This window comes from Halichoerus grypus, chromosome 1 (assembly GCF_964656455.1).
Source record: "Halichoerus grypus chromosome 1, mHalGry1.hap1.1, whole genome shotgun sequence".
NCBI classification, from domain to species: Eukaryota; Metazoa; Chordata; class Mammalia; order Carnivora; family Phocidae; genus Halichoerus; species Halichoerus grypus.
The window spans coordinates 6,207,786-6,227,127 of NC_135712.1; the positions used below are offsets into that span (position 1 = coordinate 6,207,786).

At 41.3% G+C, this 19,342-nt stretch overlaps 1 protein-coding gene across 2 annotated transcripts in view; it reads right to left on the reverse strand.

The window, feature by feature from the left end:
• Nucleotides 1-19,342, reverse strand: part of SH3BGR (SH3 domain binding glutamate rich protein) — a 62,429-nt gene that overhangs the window by 37,373 nt on the left and 5,714 nt on the right. For both annotated transcript variants that reach the window (XM_078071900.1, XM_078071936.1), the window contains 2 exons: nucleotides 12,593-12,778; nucleotides 302-382 (listed from right to left, as the gene is read on the reverse strand). In XM_078071900.1, coding sequence (XP_077928026.1) covers nucleotides 302-382; nucleotides 12,593-12,778 — 267 coding nt within the window. The remainder of the gene's footprint in view (nucleotides 1-301; nucleotides 383-12,592; nucleotides 12,779-19,342) is intronic.

Here is a 19,342-nt window from a genome sequence, read left to right on the forward strand (position 1 = left end):
CAAATTTTTATATAGTTATTTAGTGTATTTAAGATTACTGAAGGCAATGTTTCTTAATTTCAGTATTGTAAGACTTACTACAAAAAGGTGTAAACATAGCAAAAAAATGAAAAGCATAGTTTTACAACATTCTCTAGTAAAAGCTTTGCATTATCTCTATGTGTAAGACTTCATCAGAATAAGGAATACATTTAAACTATGTTAACTTAAAGATTATCATTTATTAAACAGTCTTGGATGCTGATTTCTAGCTTCATTTATTATGACTTGTATGGAGCCCCAATGGGGTGTTCAAGCTTACCTTTGAGTCTGGAGGGGGAGCTAAACCCAGAAACGAATAAATAATATTCTCTTCTTTTGCAGAGAAGAAAGAGTCAAAATCCTTGAAGCAAAGAAAAAGAATGTTTAAACCCCACTGCGCACTTGTGAGCCAGAATATTTACCTAAGTTGATCTTTTTTTATTAGTCATTAAGTTAGAGGTTAACACAAAATGTTATCCCAGTTTGTTTTGTCAAAGACACCTAACCCCAAAAGTTAAGAAATCTCTAACCATGAACTTTACGTTTGTTTTTATCATTTCACTGGGCAGAATACAGAGCAGTGAGAACACACACACACACACACACCTGTTCATGCTCAGGAATTGCTGACAAGACTCAGATATACAGAGTGAAAGGATTCTCCACAAGTGTCATAACTTTAGCTGGCTTCCTTATCATTTGGCCCCATGGATTTGGACCCTGAGCAGCTGAGACTAAGACAACACAGGATTTCTCTAATAGCTTCTACGGGATAAGACCCATCTCAGACCTTCTGATACCAGCAGCCACAGGATTATGGAGGGCTTACAGTGGCACCTGTTTCGGTAAAGTGGGAAAAACTACTGAGTGAGGTGAAACCTGGTAGCTGATTGAAATCTGGAGCTCAGTGAAGCCCCCCCTCGCTTGCTCCCCCAGGCCCACCCAGGGGTCCAGCCCTAAACCCAGTCTTCAGTAGCATGGTTGTCAATAGCTCAGAAGAGTTTCATTTCATATAATTAAAATCTAGGAGATATTCTCCAGACTACTTCATGACTGCCAAACTCTGTCATCCGGGCAGCGGTCAGTTTCTTGACACACTGAGGGTGGTGTGTCTGGCCGGCTTGAACAGACAGAGCTCAAACCAGCTTAGTCATGTTACCACCCACCCTACTCTTATGTGTTAAGAAGCTTAAAACCAAATACAGGCCACTGACATTGGGAAGAAAATGTTACGTATTCTTTGTGTCATTCTTACCCAAAGCTTTATTATTTTCCTATCTGTTGCCCAGATTCACTCAGTGGTTAATTGTATTCTTTTACTCTGCATGCATTTTTGTAAGTTGACTCAAAACTTAGTTGAAGGAAATAGAGCATCAAGAGCAAGTGATCCTTTGGTATCGATTCCTGGAGCACGCACTCGCAAGATGTTAAAGATTACATGATAGAGGGGCGCCTGGGTGGCTCAGTCAGTTGAGCATCAGATTCTTTTTTTTTTTTTAATTTTTTTATTGTTATGCTAATCCCCATACATTACATCATTAGTTTTAGATATAGTGTTCCATGATTCATTGTTTGTGCATAACACCCAGTGCTCCATGCAGAACGTGCCCTCCTCAATACCCATCACCAGGCTAACCCATCCTCCCACCCCCCTCCCCTCTAGAACCCTCAGTTTGTTTTTCAGAGTCCATCATCTCTCATGGTTCTTCTCCCCCTCCGATTTCCCCCCCTTCATTCTTCCCCTCCTGCTACATTCTTCTTCTTTTTTTCTTTCTTAACATATATTGCATTATTTGTTTCAGAGGTACAGATCTGAGATTCAACAGTCTTGCACAATTCACAGCGCTTACCAGAGCACATGCCCTCCCCAGTGTCCATCACCCAGTCACCCCATCCCTCCCACCCCACCCCCCACTCCAGCAACCTTCAGTTTGTTTCCTGAGATCAAGAATTCCTCATATCAGTGAGGTCATATGATACATGTCTTTCTCTGGTTGACTTATTTCGCTCAGCATAATACCCTCCAGTTCCATCCACGTCGTTGCAAATGGCAAGATCTCATTCCTTTTGATGGCTGCATAATATTCCATTGTATATATATACCACATCTTCTTTATCCATTCATCTGTTGATGGACATCTTGGCTCTTTCCACAGTTTGGCTATTGTGGAGATTGCTGCTATAAACATCGGGGTGCACGTACCCTTTCGGGTCCCTACTTTTGTATCTTTGGGGTAAATACCCAATAGTGCAATTGCTGGATCATATGGTATGAGCATCAGATTCTTGATCTCAGCTCAGGTCATGGTCTCAGGGTCATGGGATTGAGCCCCACATCAGGCTCCACACTCAGTGGGGGGTCTGCTTGAGATTCTCTCCTTCTCCCTCTGCTGCTCCCCCCACCCATGTACTCTCTCTCTAAAATAAATAAATAAATCTTTAAAAAAAGATTAGGGGTGCCTGAGTGGCTCAGTTGTTGGGCGTCTGCCTTCGGCTCGGGTCATGATCCCGGGGTCCTGGGATCGAGCCCCACATTGGGCTCCCTGCTCCGCGGGAGGCCTGCTTCTCCCTCTCCCACTCCCTCTGCTGTGTTCCCTCTTTCGCTGTGTCTCTCTCTGTCAAATAAATAAATAAAACCTTTAAAAAAAATAAAAATAAAAAATAAAAAAAGATTATATGATAGAATGCATTAGTAGTAGTAGAGAGTAGGTGAAATATAATAAAGTAAATTTATTCTATTTTTCAAAAATTCCATAAAGATCTGTAACTTCTCTAGTTGGCCAATTCTAGAAGCTTTCAAATCAAGAATGGTTTTCTTTTTTTTTTAAGACTTTATTTATTTCAGAGAGAGACAGCATGAGTGGGGGGTGAGGGGCAGAGGCAGAGGGAGAAACAGACTTCCTCAGGGAGTCTGACGTGGGGCTCGATCCCAGGTCCCTGGGACCATGACTCTTGAGCCAAAGGTAGATGCCCAACAGACTGAGCCACTCAGGTACCCCAAGAAAGGTTTTCTTATCATTGAGTGAATTGTCTTTTGCTTCAACTTAGGTCCAAATAGCTTCTTTCTTTTTCTTTTCTTTTTTTTTTTTTTTTTTTAGGTCCAAATAGCTTTTCTAACTTCCGAGGACTGAACAACAATTTTTCATTATTTTTGACTTGACGCTAACAAATAGATACAGAAAATAATGAGTATGAAATGGTTTTTCAACTTCCGGTTATGGTAGTATAGTAGATTAGAGGCCCTGAAACACTCTCAAAAAACAATTTTTTTAAGAAATTAAAAAATTTTAAATTAAAATTTAAGAAAAGAAGTACAGATCCATTGTTAAGCTGATACAAAAGGAAAGATCATTGCCAGGTGAGACCAGGGATTCTAAGAATAAGTACACACCAAGGCAGAGTTTCTGACAAAACCAGTAGATCTTTATGCCCACTTTGATGCCACAGAGACTAAAGGCAGGAGTAGATAAAGCCTAGAGCCTACTCACGGAGGGGAGTTTTATAAAAGGAGGGCAGCATGGGAGAGAGTGAAGGAAGCAGGCAGAGGGGGCAAGGAAAAAGACAGTTTCCCCACGAAAGAATGACAATTAGACTGACAATTGGCTTCTTAACAGCAACACAGAAGTCAGAAGAAAGTGAAATCATAATTTCAATGTCTTTAGAAAAAAAAAACACCAACCCAGAATTTTAGATCCAGCAAAACTATTTTTTTTTCATGAAACTATTTTTAGGCATGAGAGTAAAATAGACATTTTTTCTGAAAAATGTCATTTTTAAACAAAAATTTAGAGAATTTACCACCAATAGACACTCACTTAAAGACACTTTTAGAGGCTATATTAGATCAAAGGAAATGATTCCAGATGTATTATCTATGATGCAAGAAGAAATCATGAGCAAAGATATTAATAAATATGTGCATAAATCTAAACCTCAACAAGTATTGACTACAAAAACAATTAGAAACATCTAATTTGTGGGGTGGAATGAAGGCCAACCATCTAAAGTACTAAAAAAACAAAACACATGTAAATAGGGAAACGGTGATTAAGGTGTTAAGGCTCTTTTAATGTTTGGCGCATACACAGTTGTACATTTTGTTATTCCTCTTTAAAGCTCTGTATTTTTATCACATGACACATTTCATAATAAGTTTTTAATGACGTGAAATAGCTTGTCCAGTAACATCTATGCACTGAGAGTGCCCTGCCCCCGCCCTAACTGGGCTTGGATCCTGCCTCCCTTGCAGCCTTGAGGATGCTTGCCTTGCTGAATGGCCAAGGTCCCCTTTGGTTGTGTTTAGGCCCAGGCAGGCACCCAGCCCTTACCTGGGCTAAGACGCACAGATTCCAACTTGGCATTGACTGACATGTCTGTACTTTCAGTTAGTATTCCTCTGCCAGGTGGGTAACCTGGCCTCCGCTGTGCCTGGCTTTCCATCAGGTGTCTCCTTTTTCTAGCTAACGGTTTTCTGCCATGTCCTCGGGATAACATCTTCATCCGTTCTACATAGATAGAACAGCAGGAGATTGCACTGGCAGGGACAGGATGGTGCTCAGAACTACCGTGAACGTCCAGTCCCCTTACTGCCATGATGCGAGAAATCCATTGCTCATCCGTGAGGTTCCCACTACCTGCCACCATCATCAGGTGTGGTGTATGGGTGACCATTCAAGATGAGGCCAATGATTCAATATAAATAATAATTATTCTTACAGTAGGCATTTCAATCTCGTGGAAAGACACACTGAGTGACCATCCAGATTCATGCCATTTTATTTTTTTTTCTTTGCTCCACATCTTTTTTATTCATTCATAAGTTTTGTATTTTTTTGGGTTTTTTTATTATTGTGTTATGTTAATCACCATACATTACATCATTAGTTTTTGATGTAGTGTTCCATGATTCATTGTTCAGATTCATGCCATTTTAAACCTGACATAGTCTTGGGAACCTTTGAGTCTCCTTTTAAAATCTGAACCTACAATACAAATAATCATTTTTAGCTACTTTCTGGAAACAAAGCCCTCTGCCTCATTAATGCACTTTTGTTAAGAGTGTCCACAGACTGCAGAAAGGCAAATTCAGCAATTTGCTCATCAGATAAACTACACTAATACCTCTCTGAAGGCAGAAATGAAAAGAATTAATATTAACAGTTAAAGATAAAATAATTTATAGGCTCAGGGCACCTGGGTGGCTCAGTCATTTAAGTGTCCAACTTTTGATTTTGGCTCAGGTTGTGATCTCAGGGTCCTGGGATAGAGCCCTGCATCAGGCTCTGAGTTTAGCAGGGAGTCAGCTTGAGATTCTCTCTCTCCCTCTCCCTCTACTTCTCCCCCTGCTGGCACACACACGCACTCTCTCTCTCAAATAAAAAAATAAAATTAAAATAATAATAATAATAATAATAATTTGTAGGCTCATCTCATTAGATCCATACTTATAATAGGAAAATATCACAATATTTCTATCTATATTCTATAGAATATCACAAATATTCTATTACAAAATAATATATACTGAAATATTATAAATATATATCCAAATATTACAAAATAATCCTCTTAAAAAGTAGAAGTCTTTTTCTTAGGAAAGGGGAAAACTTTTCTTTTTCCTCCACAACTAAAATGAAAAAAATCACTAGATCACAGCAAAATGGGATAAGAAATGCCTTCAAGGTTTCTTTTCATAGCAAAAAATATTGCAGAACTTTTACCCTAAGAGTTAACATAGGTTAAAAGCTACACACGTCAATATTTTCTCTACTATAACTAACTTAATTTAAAAGGACAGTTAAAATAAGCAAAAGTAAGAGATTTAAAATACTACTTTCACTGGAAAAGTACTAGAAGAAAAAATGAAATTATTCTTTTGATAACTTCAGAGTGCAGAAAGTTTTCATAAGTAAGACTCAGGATCAGGAACCATAAAGAAAAAAGATTAATGAATTTGTTTTCATAAAAAAATGTTTTAAGTTCTGCATTCCAAAAAAAAATATATCACTTTAAAAAGCCAAAAGACACTAGCCTTTGGAGATGTATCTTGAAAGAAGTTGCTGTGGCCGATGTCAAAGAGGTTACTGCCTATGTTCTCCTCTAGGATTTTGAAGGATTCCTGTCTCACATTGAGGTCTTTCATCCATTTTGAGTTTATCGTTGTGAATGGTGTTAGAGAATGGTCGAGTTTCATTCTTCTGCATGTGGCTGTCCAATTTTCCAAGCACCATTTATTGAAGAGACTGCCTTTTTCCATTGAGTATTTTTTCCTGCTTTGTCAAAGAATATTTGACCATGGAGTTGAGGGTCCATATCTGGACTCTCTATTCTGTTCCATTGGTCTATATGTCTGTTTTTGTGCCACTACCATGCTGTCGTGGTGATCACTGCTTTGTAATAGAGCTTGAAATCTGGCACCGTGATGCCCCCAGCTTTGTTTTTCTTTTTCAACATCTCCTTGGCGATTCGGGGTCTTTTCTGATTCCATACAAATTTTAGGATTGTTTGTTCCAGCACTTTGAAAAATGTCTTTGGAATTTTGATCAGGATGGCACTGAAGATATAGATTGCTCTGGGGAGCATAGACATTTTAACAATGTTTATTCTTCCGATCCATGAGCATGGAATGTTTTTCCATCTTTTTGTGTCTTCTTCAATTTCTTTCATGAGTGTTCTGTAGTTCCTAGAGTATAGATCCTTTACCTCTTTGGTTAGGTTTATTCCAAGGTACCTTATGGTTTTTGGTGCTATTGTAAATGGAATCGTTTCTCTAATTTCTCTTTCTACAGTTACATTGTTAGTGTATAAGAAAGCAACTGATTTCTGTGCATTGATTTTGTATCCTGCCACATTACTGAACTGCTATATGAGTTCTAGTAATTTGGGGGTGGAGTCTTTTGGATTTTCCACATAAAGTATCATGTCATCTGCGAAGAGAGAGAGTTTGACTTCTTCTTTGTCAATTTTAATACCTTTTATTTCTTTTTGTTGTCTGATTGCTGTTGCTAGGACTTCTAGTACTATGTTGAACAATAGTGGTGAGAGTGGGCACCCTTGACATGTTCCTGATCTTAAGGGAAAGGCTCTCAGCTTTTCCCCATTGAGGATGATATTCACTGTGGGTTTTTCATAGATGGATTTTATGAACTTGAGGAATGTTCCCTCTATCCCTATACTCTGAAGAGTTTTAATCAGGAAAAGATGCTGTGAGACAGGAATCCATCAAAATCCTAGAGAACATAGGCAGTAACCTCTTTGACATCGGCCACACCAACTTCTTTCAAGATACATCTCCAAAGGCTAGTGAAACAAAAGCAAAAATGAACTTTGGGGACTTCATCGAGATAAAAAGCTTCTGCACAGCAAAGGAAACAGTCAACAAAACAAAGAGGCAACCCACAGAATGGGAGAAGATATTTGCAAACGACACTACAGATAAAGGGCTGGTATCCAAGATCTATAAAGAACTTCTCAAACTCAACACCCAAAAAACAAATAATCAAGTCAAAAAAATGGGCAGAAGACATGAACAGACACTTCTCCAAGAAGACATACAAATGGCTAGCAGACACATGAAAAAATGTTCATCATCATTAGCCATCAGGGAAGTTCAAATCAAAAGCACATTGAGATACCACCTTACACCAGTTAGAATGGCAAAAATGGACAAGGCAAGAAACAACAAATGTTGGAAAGGTTGTGGAGAAAGGGGAACCCTTTTACACTGTTGGTGGGAATGCAAGTTGGTACAGCCACTTTGGAAAACAGTGTGGAGGTGCCTCAAAAAATTAAAAATAGAACTACCCTACAACCCAGCAATTGCACTCCTGGGTATTTACCCCAAAGACACAGATGTAGTGAAAAGAAGGGCCATATGCACCCCAATGTTCGTAGCAGCAATGTCCACAATAGCCAAACTGTGGAAAGAGCTGAGATGCCCTTCAACAGATGAATGGATAAAGAAGATGTGGTCCATATATACAGTGGAATATTACTCAGCTATCAGAAAGGATGAATACCCAACTTTTACATCAACATGGATGGGCCTGGAGGAGATTATGCTAAGTGAAATAAGTCAAGCAGAGAAAATCAATTATCACATGGTTTCACTTATTTGTGGAACATAGGGAATAGCATGGAGGATGTTAGGAGAAGGAAGGGAAAAATGAAGGGGGGGAAATCGGAGGGAGAGATGAACCATGAGAGACTATGGACTCTGAGAAACAAACTGAGGACTTTAGAGGGGAGGGGGGTAGGGGGATGGGTTAGTCCAGTGATGGGTATTAAGGAGGGCACGTACTGCATGGAGCACTGGGTGTTATACGCAAACAATGAATCATGGAACACTACACCAAAAATTAATGATGTAATGTACGGTGATTAACATAACATAATAAAATAAAATTTTTTTTAAAAAGCCAAAAGACAAAAAATGTGGGGGAAAAAATTGCAACATCTATGGTCATAAAAAGGATACTTTCCTTCACAAATGAAGACTCTTACAAACTAATAAATATAACCTGTAACCCAATAGAAAAATAGCAAGTCATAGGGGGAAAAAAGATAGCTTATAAACATAGGAGGGGCGCCTGGGTGGCTCAGGCGTTAAGCGTCTGCCTTCGGCTCAGGTCATGATCTCAGGGTCCTGGAATCGAGCCCCGCATTGGGCTCCCTGCTTGGCAGGGGGGCTTGCTTCTGCCACTCCCACTGCTTGTGCTCTCCTGCTCTCTCTCTATCAAATAAATAAATAAAATCTTTAAAAAGGAAAAAAATAAAAAAAAAAACAACATAGGAAAAGATGTTCAGCCTCACTCACATAGACAGAAATTCAAGTCAAAGCAGTAGAATATATTTTTCATCTAATAGACTGGCAAAGTTCCAAAAGTTTGCAAAAAGAACATTGTCAAAGTCACAGGGAACTAGCCACTCTCAGCGAGGCTGGTGGAAATGTAAGTTGGCACAAGTACATTACAGGGCCACATGCCAACACCTTCTGAAATGCAAAATGCATGCATGCTTTAACCCAGCACATCTTCCAGGATTTTATCCTCCATACATATATTCACACTGAATACAAGGATCTGTGTATATAAAGAGATTTCCTGCAGCATTGTTTGTATGCTGAATGTTTCCTGAATGTTCCCCAGTAGAGCACTGTGTCGATAATTATATCACATACAATGGAACGCTTTGCGGCTGTTAAAGGAAGGCGTACGGGCAGCTATGCAATGATCCCTGAGATCTGGTTAGTAACTGACAAAAAGCAAACATGTATAGCACACTCCCATTTTTAAGTAATATACAATATATATCTATATAATGTCTACTGTATTATAGATATTATAGGTATCTATAAGATATATATAATTTATATTATAAATATACATAGAAAATTTCTGGAAGGTCAAACAAGAAACTGCCAACATTGGTCAGTCAAAGCAGGAACGACTACATCATTTGCGGGGTCCCCATGCAAAAATGAAACATGGGGTCCCTGTTTCAAAAACTGTTGTGGATTTCAAGACAGTAGGGCATGGAACCAAGCAGAGAGCTCTCTTGAGCATGGGGTCTGGGTGACTTCCCAGATCACAGGTCCATGAAGCCAGTCCCCTCGGGGGAAGGAACTAGAGTCACAGGGGTCTGACATGGGAGAGAGACTAATTTTTACTGGAGATAATTTTTGAACCATTTTAATTTTTCAGTGTGCACATGTATTATTTTTTCAATTATTAAAAAAATTATTAAAAAATCAAAACTGCCCACCACCACTATTCCCTTCTTCATCCAACAAGAGCCTCAATTCTTAGAAATAAGGGTCATGGTGGAGGGAGGTCAAGAGGTAGGGAGGGGTAAGGGAAGGGAGGAATAGGAGGTGGAGGGGAGGACCCTTCCTCACACAGGAAATCCTCTCTGCACCCTGGGAAGCCCCAGCTTAAATCCAAAGGAGCCTTGGGCTGGATCATACGTTCTCTTAAATAAGCGCTTGCCACATTCAGACTGTTTGAAAACACTCCCCCCACCCACAGGACTGGGCTAAGCCTCTGAAGAATGCTAACACGGTCATGTAAATCCACATAACCCTGTGCTGGGTTGAAGAGGGTTCCCCACAAATCCAAGTCCACCCAGAACAGAAAGCAACCTTATTTGGAAATAGGATATTTACAGATGCAATTATTTACAATAAGGCCATATTGGAGTGAGTGAGCCCTATTCTTTTTTTTTTTTTTAAAGATTTTATTTATTTTGGGGCATCTGGGTGGCTCAGTTGCATGAGCATCTGCCTTTGGCTCAGGTCATGATCCCGGGGTCCTGGGATCGAGCCCCACATCGGGCTCCCTGCTCATTGGGGAGCCTGTTTCTCCCTCTCCCTCTACTTCTCCCCCTGTTCATGCTCCCTCTCAAATAAATAAATAAAATCTTTTTTAAAAAAAAGATTTATTTGAGAGTGAGAGAGAGAAAGCACGAGTATGGGGAGGGGCAGAGGGAGAGGGAGAAGCAGACTCCCCAGTGAGCAGCTAAGCAGGGAGCCCAATGTGGGACTCGATGCCAGGACCCTGAGATCATGACCCGAGCCGAAGGCAGATGCTTAACCAGCACCCCTGAGCCCTATTTCAATGACTGCTGTCCTTATAAAAAGGCCAAGTGAAGACAGAGAGAGAGACAAGGAGAACACAAGGAGAGATGGAGGCAGGGATGGGAGAGAGATATCTGCAAGCCAGGGAGCACCAAAGGTTATTGGCAACCACCAGAAGCTAGGAAGAAGGCATGGAACGGATTTTCCCTCGAAGCCTCCAGAAGAAACCAACCTGACAGACACCTTGCTATTGGACTTCTGGCCTTCAGAACTGTGCAAGAGTACATTTCTGTTATTTTAAGACACTGAATTAGTCAACTTGGGTCACATAACAAAATGCCACACTAGGCGGGGGTGGGGGGGCGGGGGGGCTCTTAAACAACAGCTCTGGAGGCTGGAGGTCTGAGACCAGGGTGCCAGTATAGTTGGGTTCTGGTGGGGACAGATGCCTTCTGGCTGTGTGCTCACATGCTGAAGTAAGAGGGATCGCTCTCTCTTCCTCTAAGGGCACTAATCCCATCAGGAAGGCCCCACCAGCATGACCTCATCTAAGCTGATCACTTCCCAAAGGCCCCATCTCCAAATACCATCACCATGGAGGTTAGGGCTTCGACATATGAATTGGGGGGGGGGGGGGGGACACAAACATACAGCCCATAACAGCCACCCTGTTTGTGGTGCTTTCTTACATCAGTCCTATGAAACAAAGACAAACCTCCAATAACCAAACACTTGGTGCTTCAAATCAGAGGCAGCCCCAAAAGCTTTTCTGTAAGTGGGCAGACAGTAAATACTTTTGGCTTTGCAGGTCATATGGTCCCTGCTGCAATAACTCAGCTCTGCCATTGTGCAAAATCAGCCATAGGTGATAGGTGAATCAATTAGTGTGGATGTGTTCCAGTAAAATTTTATTTACTAAAACAGGTAGCTACGGGCATCGGCCTTCAGGCTTTAATTGGACCCTACCTGCTTTAGATGAGAAACATAATAATAAAAAGGAGCTAACCTAAAGAACCAACAGTTGAGTGCAAGAAGACAAGAGGTGAGTTAAGATTCCCATCGCTGGCTCCAGCCTTCGGAAGCAATACAACACTGATCACTTCCCTCTGCCTTCCAGAGCCCTGGCTGCATCCGAAAGATGACCTAGAAGGCTTAGATGACCCCTAAGATAACCTCCAGCTCTCATGCTCTGAAGTGCTTTGAGTTTTTAAATGTTTCTTTTCAACAATTTGATTTACTAAGCAGAACTGTAAAGAACTGGAGGCAGAGGTGATTTTCTGGTGATATGAACTATTAAATGTATAAAATAAAATTGCTGTTGTAATCAAAATGGTCCAGAACAGTTTTTAAACTATCTAGATACGTTTCCACACATTTATCTTGTATCTGTATTAAGATTTGACTTCTGCAAATCATTCTTTATGAAAGTGAAAGCCAACCCTCTGTCTACCTGGATTCATGGATGTGTACATCGTGAGGCTGATCAGAATTCCTTTCCAACTAAATGCATACTTTGTTTGCACAAGTGATCTCCACTCTTCAAAATAAAATAAGGGGCCTAAAATAATCCCAAGAACTTTCAAATCACCATTTTATTGCTTCTATCCTTTTGTGAATCTTGTATATTGATGACTTACAATGGGTCTACCATCCAGGTATTAGTAGAAATAGATCATGTCCTGAAAACTATCAACAAGTTCAAATGCTGCCTCCAAATTAGCCATTTTTTTAAGATTTATTTATTTTATTTTGAGAGAAAGAGAGAGAGAAGGAGAGTGGAGGGGGAGAGGGAGAGAGAGAATCTCAAGCAGACTCCCCACTGCGCGTGGAGCTGGACTCATGGCTCGATCCCATGACCCTGAGATCATGACCTGAGCCAAAATCAAAAGTTGGATGCTCAATAGACCGAGCCACCCAGGTGCCCCCAAAGTAATCTGTTTTAAACAATTTCTGATAAACATACATGCAGAAGAAGTTTCCAAGAAATCAAATACTCACCCCACAATACTGCTCTTCGTTGAAGATCTGGGGGGGCAAAGGAATTCCGTTTTGAGGTTTTTTCTCTCCAGGAACATTCTCCCTCATCCACTTCCTATTGTCTTCATCTCCAGCAATGTCTAATTCCTTAAAGTCGATCTTATTAGCTTCCAAAAAGCCCACTACTTCTTGCTGCTTCTTCCTAATCTGGTCAAGAGTAGAGAAAGACTACTATTAGACTAGGTTTATTTTTTTATGTTTTGCTTATATTTACATAAACGAAATCCTTTCTCCAACTATACTATACAAAACAAATAATCTTGCTATTATTTAAACAAGGAAAACGATAAAGTCACACCTCTTCATTATAAAGGATCAACAGAGTCATTGTTTAAATTCTAAAATTTTAATTTCACCAATGTTTCAATCATGGTATAATCAACCTAATAAGAATAGAGATGCCCTCATCATAGATTTTACTGGAGGTCTTTGATATGCTTTTAAATTCTCTGCTAAGCGTTAATGCCAAAAAACAAATAAGAATTGGTTATGAAGAAAAAGGAGGATTGGGAGAAGTGCAAGAAGGAAAGAGAGAAAAGACAATTCACTACAAAACTCAAATACCAAGTACACCCAACTAAAAAAGCGCTTCACTCACAGTTATGAAAATGGGCACGTGAGTCACATTGAACTAAAGTGGCTTCCGAAGTAATACAGGAGATTGGAAAGCCCACTTGGAGATGAGTGAAAGGGGAAAGGACAGAGGAAAAACCAGAAAAAGCCAATGGCTGTGTCTCCCAGCTCACAAAGAGCAACACAGTAAAGAACCTTGTCTTCCCTCGGATTTCTCCTTTCCACTCACGTGGAGAGCAGGACACCAGCCTCACCTGAGAGACAACTCTTGATGCCCCTCTCTCCACCCCGGGCTCTTGTCTACCAGCCGCCATTGCTCAGGAATGTGGCCCTCTTCACAGTTCAGACCTCCATCCCCAGAGACAACTACAATCATTCTCTCTCTTCAAAGAATTCACTCCCAAAATGCACAATGCCCTCTTTCATACACACCGGTTAACAACTTGGAGCACACTCTGTGGACCCCACTTAGGAGCCTCTGGGAGAGAGGTCTAGAGTGGTCAACCCAACAATTATAAACACTTATTTACCCACTCTACTCTGCACAAGACAGTGTACCAAGTTCTTTGTGTGAACTGATTCATAACCTGCTTATGTGGGTGAAAAAAATGCAAAGAACTCATTTGTACATTCTAGGCAGTGAACAAGCTGAAGATGATCAAGAGGCAAAATAAGCCATTTTTTAAAAATAAGAGCAAAATTTTAAGGATTTTCTTTGACATGAAAATATCTAATATCTTAATTTATTAAATCCTCTGCGTAGAATGTTGTCTCATATCAAAACAAGCCATTAAAAATGTTTTATAGGGTATGAGGCCCCCTGTCATTCCCGTGTAACTCATTCATTAGCAGAGGTATTAGAATTTGAGAATCCCAAACAAATGCTATAAAAGGCTCATGCCCATCCCAAACCTAATGTCTAGCCTCGAACCCTCTTTGGGTCAAACCCAATTCCTTTCATAGATTTGTATACCAAAAGAAAAAAATATATATATACATATATTTTTTTTATTCATTTTTGCCAAAGTGAATGAGTCTATCGATTCATGTGTAGAGTATTTCTTTCTTAATATAAAGAAAAATAAAGTACATATGGATGCTTAAGCCCTGGAAGCAGGTCACCACCAAAACCAAATTATGTTTTGGATTATGTAGAATTTGGTTTTGGTGGTGACCTGACTGTATATATTGTATGAATTATAAATATGACATAAATGAATAGAAATAACTTTTGAATTTTTTACAAGTAAATATACATTGCATATAAAATTGTATATATAAGTTATGTACCCAGGTTTGTATAAATGGTAATCACACATTTACTTCTTAAGTAACATTTGTTCCACCAACATAGCAAAGATACTGCGACTAAAAGTTATTAGGTCAATAAATTGAAGGCTGCCGTTAGCTACAATATAACACTTAATCATTAAGACTCAGTTTGGGGCAAGCATGGACAAAAATAAAAATCATACAGAAAGGTGTGGGGTGACGGAATTTCCCCTAAGCTTCTGGCACAAGCTTCTGGCACATTCCTGAGTGTCACATCTACCAGAAGCAAAGACGGAGCTTGTATTTCTCCACCATGTGCCCTCCCCCAAGGCGAGGCTGGCGTAGCCCTCGGCCCTTCTGTTCCTCCTCACCGAAACCGCGCTCCAATTCCATAGCTTCACAGCTGAATTTCTGAATATTACAAAATCCCATCAGACCTGATGACAGGTCATTGGAACTAACTTACTATTTTAATTAATCATGTTTTCTGTATGTACTTTCCACCTTGTCCATAATTATCTGTGCCACTCTATAATAATTACGTACTCCTTTGGCTATTTCCAGAGATAACTTTGCTGTTTGAAGAGTAGAGATGTCTTCGTTTTAGGCAGGTTTACTTTTAATTGAAGATTTGGAAGGCAACATCCTTTATTCTGTCCAAACCCCTGTCTTCCTTCCTCCTCAAGTACCCTCCCAGGAGCCCAAATCAGCCTGGCCACCTCACCATTATTTCCACCTCTATTAATCATGCCTCAGGACTTGAGATGAAATAGAAGGATTTCATTTTATTCCACGATTTCTGAATCGATGAAGAACAGTTCCCAAAGTCCTGACTTGTGTTTCTGCGGTTAGAAAGTCAAAGAGGGATGGAGAAAATGGGAGGGGAAGATCTGTTTGCTGTTATCTCTTGCAAGACAAGCAATTGCATCTGTAGGAACTTAACGGACTGCTGGGTGCATGACCTTGTGTTAAGTGCTATTTCTCAGCCCCTCACCCCTCAAAAAAGAGAAGAAAAGTAAAATCTGTTTCTATCCTCCCCAAACACCAGTACTTTAAGCTGGGTTAAAGGCATCACTGATCTGGGTCTTTGGAGCACCTGAGTTCTGCCGGGGGCTGGAGTAGTCTTAGGATGAGCCCAGAGGAGAGAGGGAAGCAAGGAGTACATGAGCTCACCTGGTGGCATGGTCACCTCTGCCCACACCCTGATGGCCATGCTGAGTGGGGGCCCTCTCGCCCACAGTCCTCCCTCCTATTCATGGACCCTCCCAGGCAAAGTGCAGCTCTTCTCCAGGTGGCCTCCTGAGCTGACCCCCAGGGACATCAGCTCCCAGAGGGCACCTCCCTTTATGGCCCCTGGGGTAGGAGGGTATACACCACACCCAGTCGTTCTCACCACAGACACCCTCCCCTCCCCACCTCCCGCTCCTTCTCCTCCCTCCACTGCACCATGACCAGTGCTACCCGCCCCCCAGGGCTGTACCTTCTTTCTAGGCAGCCCCTCTGGAGCATCTGGGGGTCCCTGGGGTCTGGGTCACTTGGAGCCTTTGGGACTTCAGCAGAGGCTCAGAGAGCTCTGTGTTTCCTATCCTGTTACATTTACTCTTAAGAAAGTGTTCTTTTCCTGAAGTCACCGGCCACCATTGGTTACTGTAACGTGTCAGAGTGATCTTTGAGTCACTTGCTTGGCACCTCCCTTTAATTGTCTTGAACAGTTAGGAGCTTTTCCAACTGAGGTCACTGCACTTAGTGAAAAGCACACTGCATTTGAGCGGAGGCAACCTGCATTTCCCCCTGGCTCAGAAGGCTGCTGTCTGAGCAGGGGTCCACTCTTGAATGGCCTCGTCTGCAAAATGGGTAAAGCGCCACCCTCCTCAGGTTCTGGTGAGAACCAAGGAACATGACATGACATGTGGCACAGCATCCTGGACAAGGTAAGAGCCTGCACAGTCTTATCTCACTGACTTGTCCTGGTTGCCAAGCCAGGTTAAGTACTCTGATCACCATTTTAAAATAATAAAGCTGAGGCACCAGGTTAAGTACTCTGATCACCATTTTTAAATAAAGCTGAGGCACCAGTGAATTAAGGAATTTTCCAAGATCTACACCTGGATCCATCTCGTTCAAGAGCGGAGTTTTTGCCCACTATATTTACACTCAAGCAAGGCTGGAGAAATGATGGAAAAACCCAGGAGCCACCCTCAGGGTCTGTCCTTGAAGATCATGGTTCCAAGGGCTGTGCATCTTGAAAACAGTGAGGACAGTCCTCTCTCCCTTTGTCCCCCAGCCCACTGTGGCGCTGGCCTTCGGGAAGACACAGACCTGCTCCCGCTCCCAAGGTCTCTTCACTACGTTCCTCCGTAAATCGGTCAAACATGTGACATTGCCTTATCATCAAGCAGGGACATGACACACAGCTGCATATGCGTAAGCCCTTACAAAGAGATGTCTCCTTTTTCATTTATTTCATTCATCCCTTAGAAGTTACATGCCCTCGTTGACTAAGTTGCAGGCAAGAATCCTTTTTTAAAGTAAAGAGACTGAAAAAACAAGCAGTAAAGTGTTTGCAGACCCACCACCACACACACTGGAAGCTGCTCTGGGGTTCTCCTGCAAAGAAGCTTCTGGGTGAAATCCCCCCACCTAGGGAAAATCACTAGCACTGATACCATGGGAATCATCAGTTGTCCTTCTTTAGGATAAGATAGAAATTATTCCACTTATGTGGCTTGGGACAGTTCTTCTGAAACATAATCATCACAGACTCACATATATAATATTAGCTAATAATTAAAACAACTACAATAATACTGATAAACATTAACTAACATTGGGGCGCCTGGGTGGCTCAGTCGGTGAAGTGTCTGCCTTCGGCTCAGGTCATGATCCCAGGATCCTGGGATCGAGCCCCGGGTTGGGCTCCCTGCTTAGTGAGAAGCCTGCTTCTCCCTCTCCCTCTACCTCGCTCCCCTGCTTGTGCTCTCTGTCTCTCTCTCAAATAAATAAAATCTTTTAAAAATATATTTTAAACATTAACATTAGCTAACAATTATAATACCTAATACTTAAAACAACTATAATATTAAGTAGCCATATGTAATAATTATGAAGTTCACTAATAATTATAATATGTATTAAGCACTGAGCACTGGACACCATGCAAGGCGCTCGGGGCTTATTTCCTAAATCCTCATGGCGATGTCATGAGACGAATACTATTCTTATCCTCATTTTACAGATAAGGAAATTGAGGCTTAGCAAGGTGAAATAACTTTCCCAAGGTCAAACAGTTCCAAGTGACAACAAAACATTTGCTTGGGGAACCAGAATTAATGTGGTTTTTCCAAGATCCTGGAGTGAACGGTGTCCCTCCAGACCCTCCAAGGCTAACTCAATCATACGCCCAAACTTCAAGAATGTAAGACATCAAATAATCCTTAGAACGCCACACGTTTGTTCACCATCTCTGGAAGGATGCATAGGGCACTCACACCTGGCCTACAGAACATGTAGAAGACCGGTCAGTGGTAAAAGTTTCTGTCAATGAGCATCAACAGCATACTGAAAGGCCACTAAAGCCATTTTCTTCAATAAAAATCATCTTTAATCTAGTAATCCAAAAATGTGCTCTTTATGCGTCAACTAAAAGTTTCTGAGGTCATCGACAGCCACAAAAGATTTTGTGGTTTTACATCTGGAATTATCCCTCCTCTGTTTCTGTTAAAAGATGTTCCACAGACACAGTCGTTGCTGATGGGTTGTGCTCAGAGGGACAACCAGCCTCTTCTCTCTTGTTCCCTCTTTGCCCTCAGGAAACTGCGTGAACTTTCAGGGCTGTGGGTGGGGGCATTCAAGAGCCAGCATTGGGGCTGTTCCCAGCCAGCTGCTGGCCGAGGGTATTATCCCAGGCTGAGTGAAACCCAAGCTGCAGGATGGCCCAGGAACTAGATATAAAAGGAAACAGCCCCCTTGCTGGTGTCCAGCCCTCAGGACTGATGAAACGGCTTCCTCCCACAGCCCCCTAAAGGCTCCAATGCTCCCAGAAATGTCAGTCTCCGATAGACACCGCAGGTTCAAGCCTAAAATCAAAGCCTGAATCACTGCCAAGGGGAAGTGGCTCCTTCGGTTACCCTTGTTTCTTCAGGCAGGTCTATCCTGCACAGAATGAAGGCAGGAACTGGAGGGGTGATTCTGAGCCTGGTCCCAGGGAAATCAGACGCAGCGCTATGGGGTCCGCTCCTAGTACCTATTTTTGGCCTGTTTGAATTCCTAGAGCGTTTAAAACTGTGGCCTTAGAGATGTTTGCTCTTGTCACTGTGACATCATTTTCCCCAAATAATACTATTACACATGCTAATTTTACACTTTTGGTGTAGTTACATCCCACATGCAAGTACAATTGACCCTTGAACAACACAACTTTTAAACTGCATGGGTCCACCTATATGCAGATTTTTTTTCTGTAACTACAGAAAGTATTGTAAATGTATTTTCTCTTTCTTATGGCTTTCTTAATAATATTTTCTTTTCTCTAGCTTACTTATTGCAAGAATACAGCTTATATTACATATAACATACAAAATATGTGTTAATCAACGGTTTATGTTGTCAGTAAGCCTTCTGGTCAACAGGTCATTAGTGAAGTTTTGGGGAGTCAAAAGTTATACATGGATTTTCGACGGTGCTGGTGTGAGTGCCCCTAACCACCACCACCACCCCCCACGCATTGTTCAAGGGTCAACTGTAATCACACCAGGAGTCATTTTGGTACTCTGTTTCATCACACCCTCCAAATATGGTTACACAAAATGTCATTTATTTGCAACTGTAAATTAGTCTAAGTCGTACAGAATGATTGGCAGAAAAAGC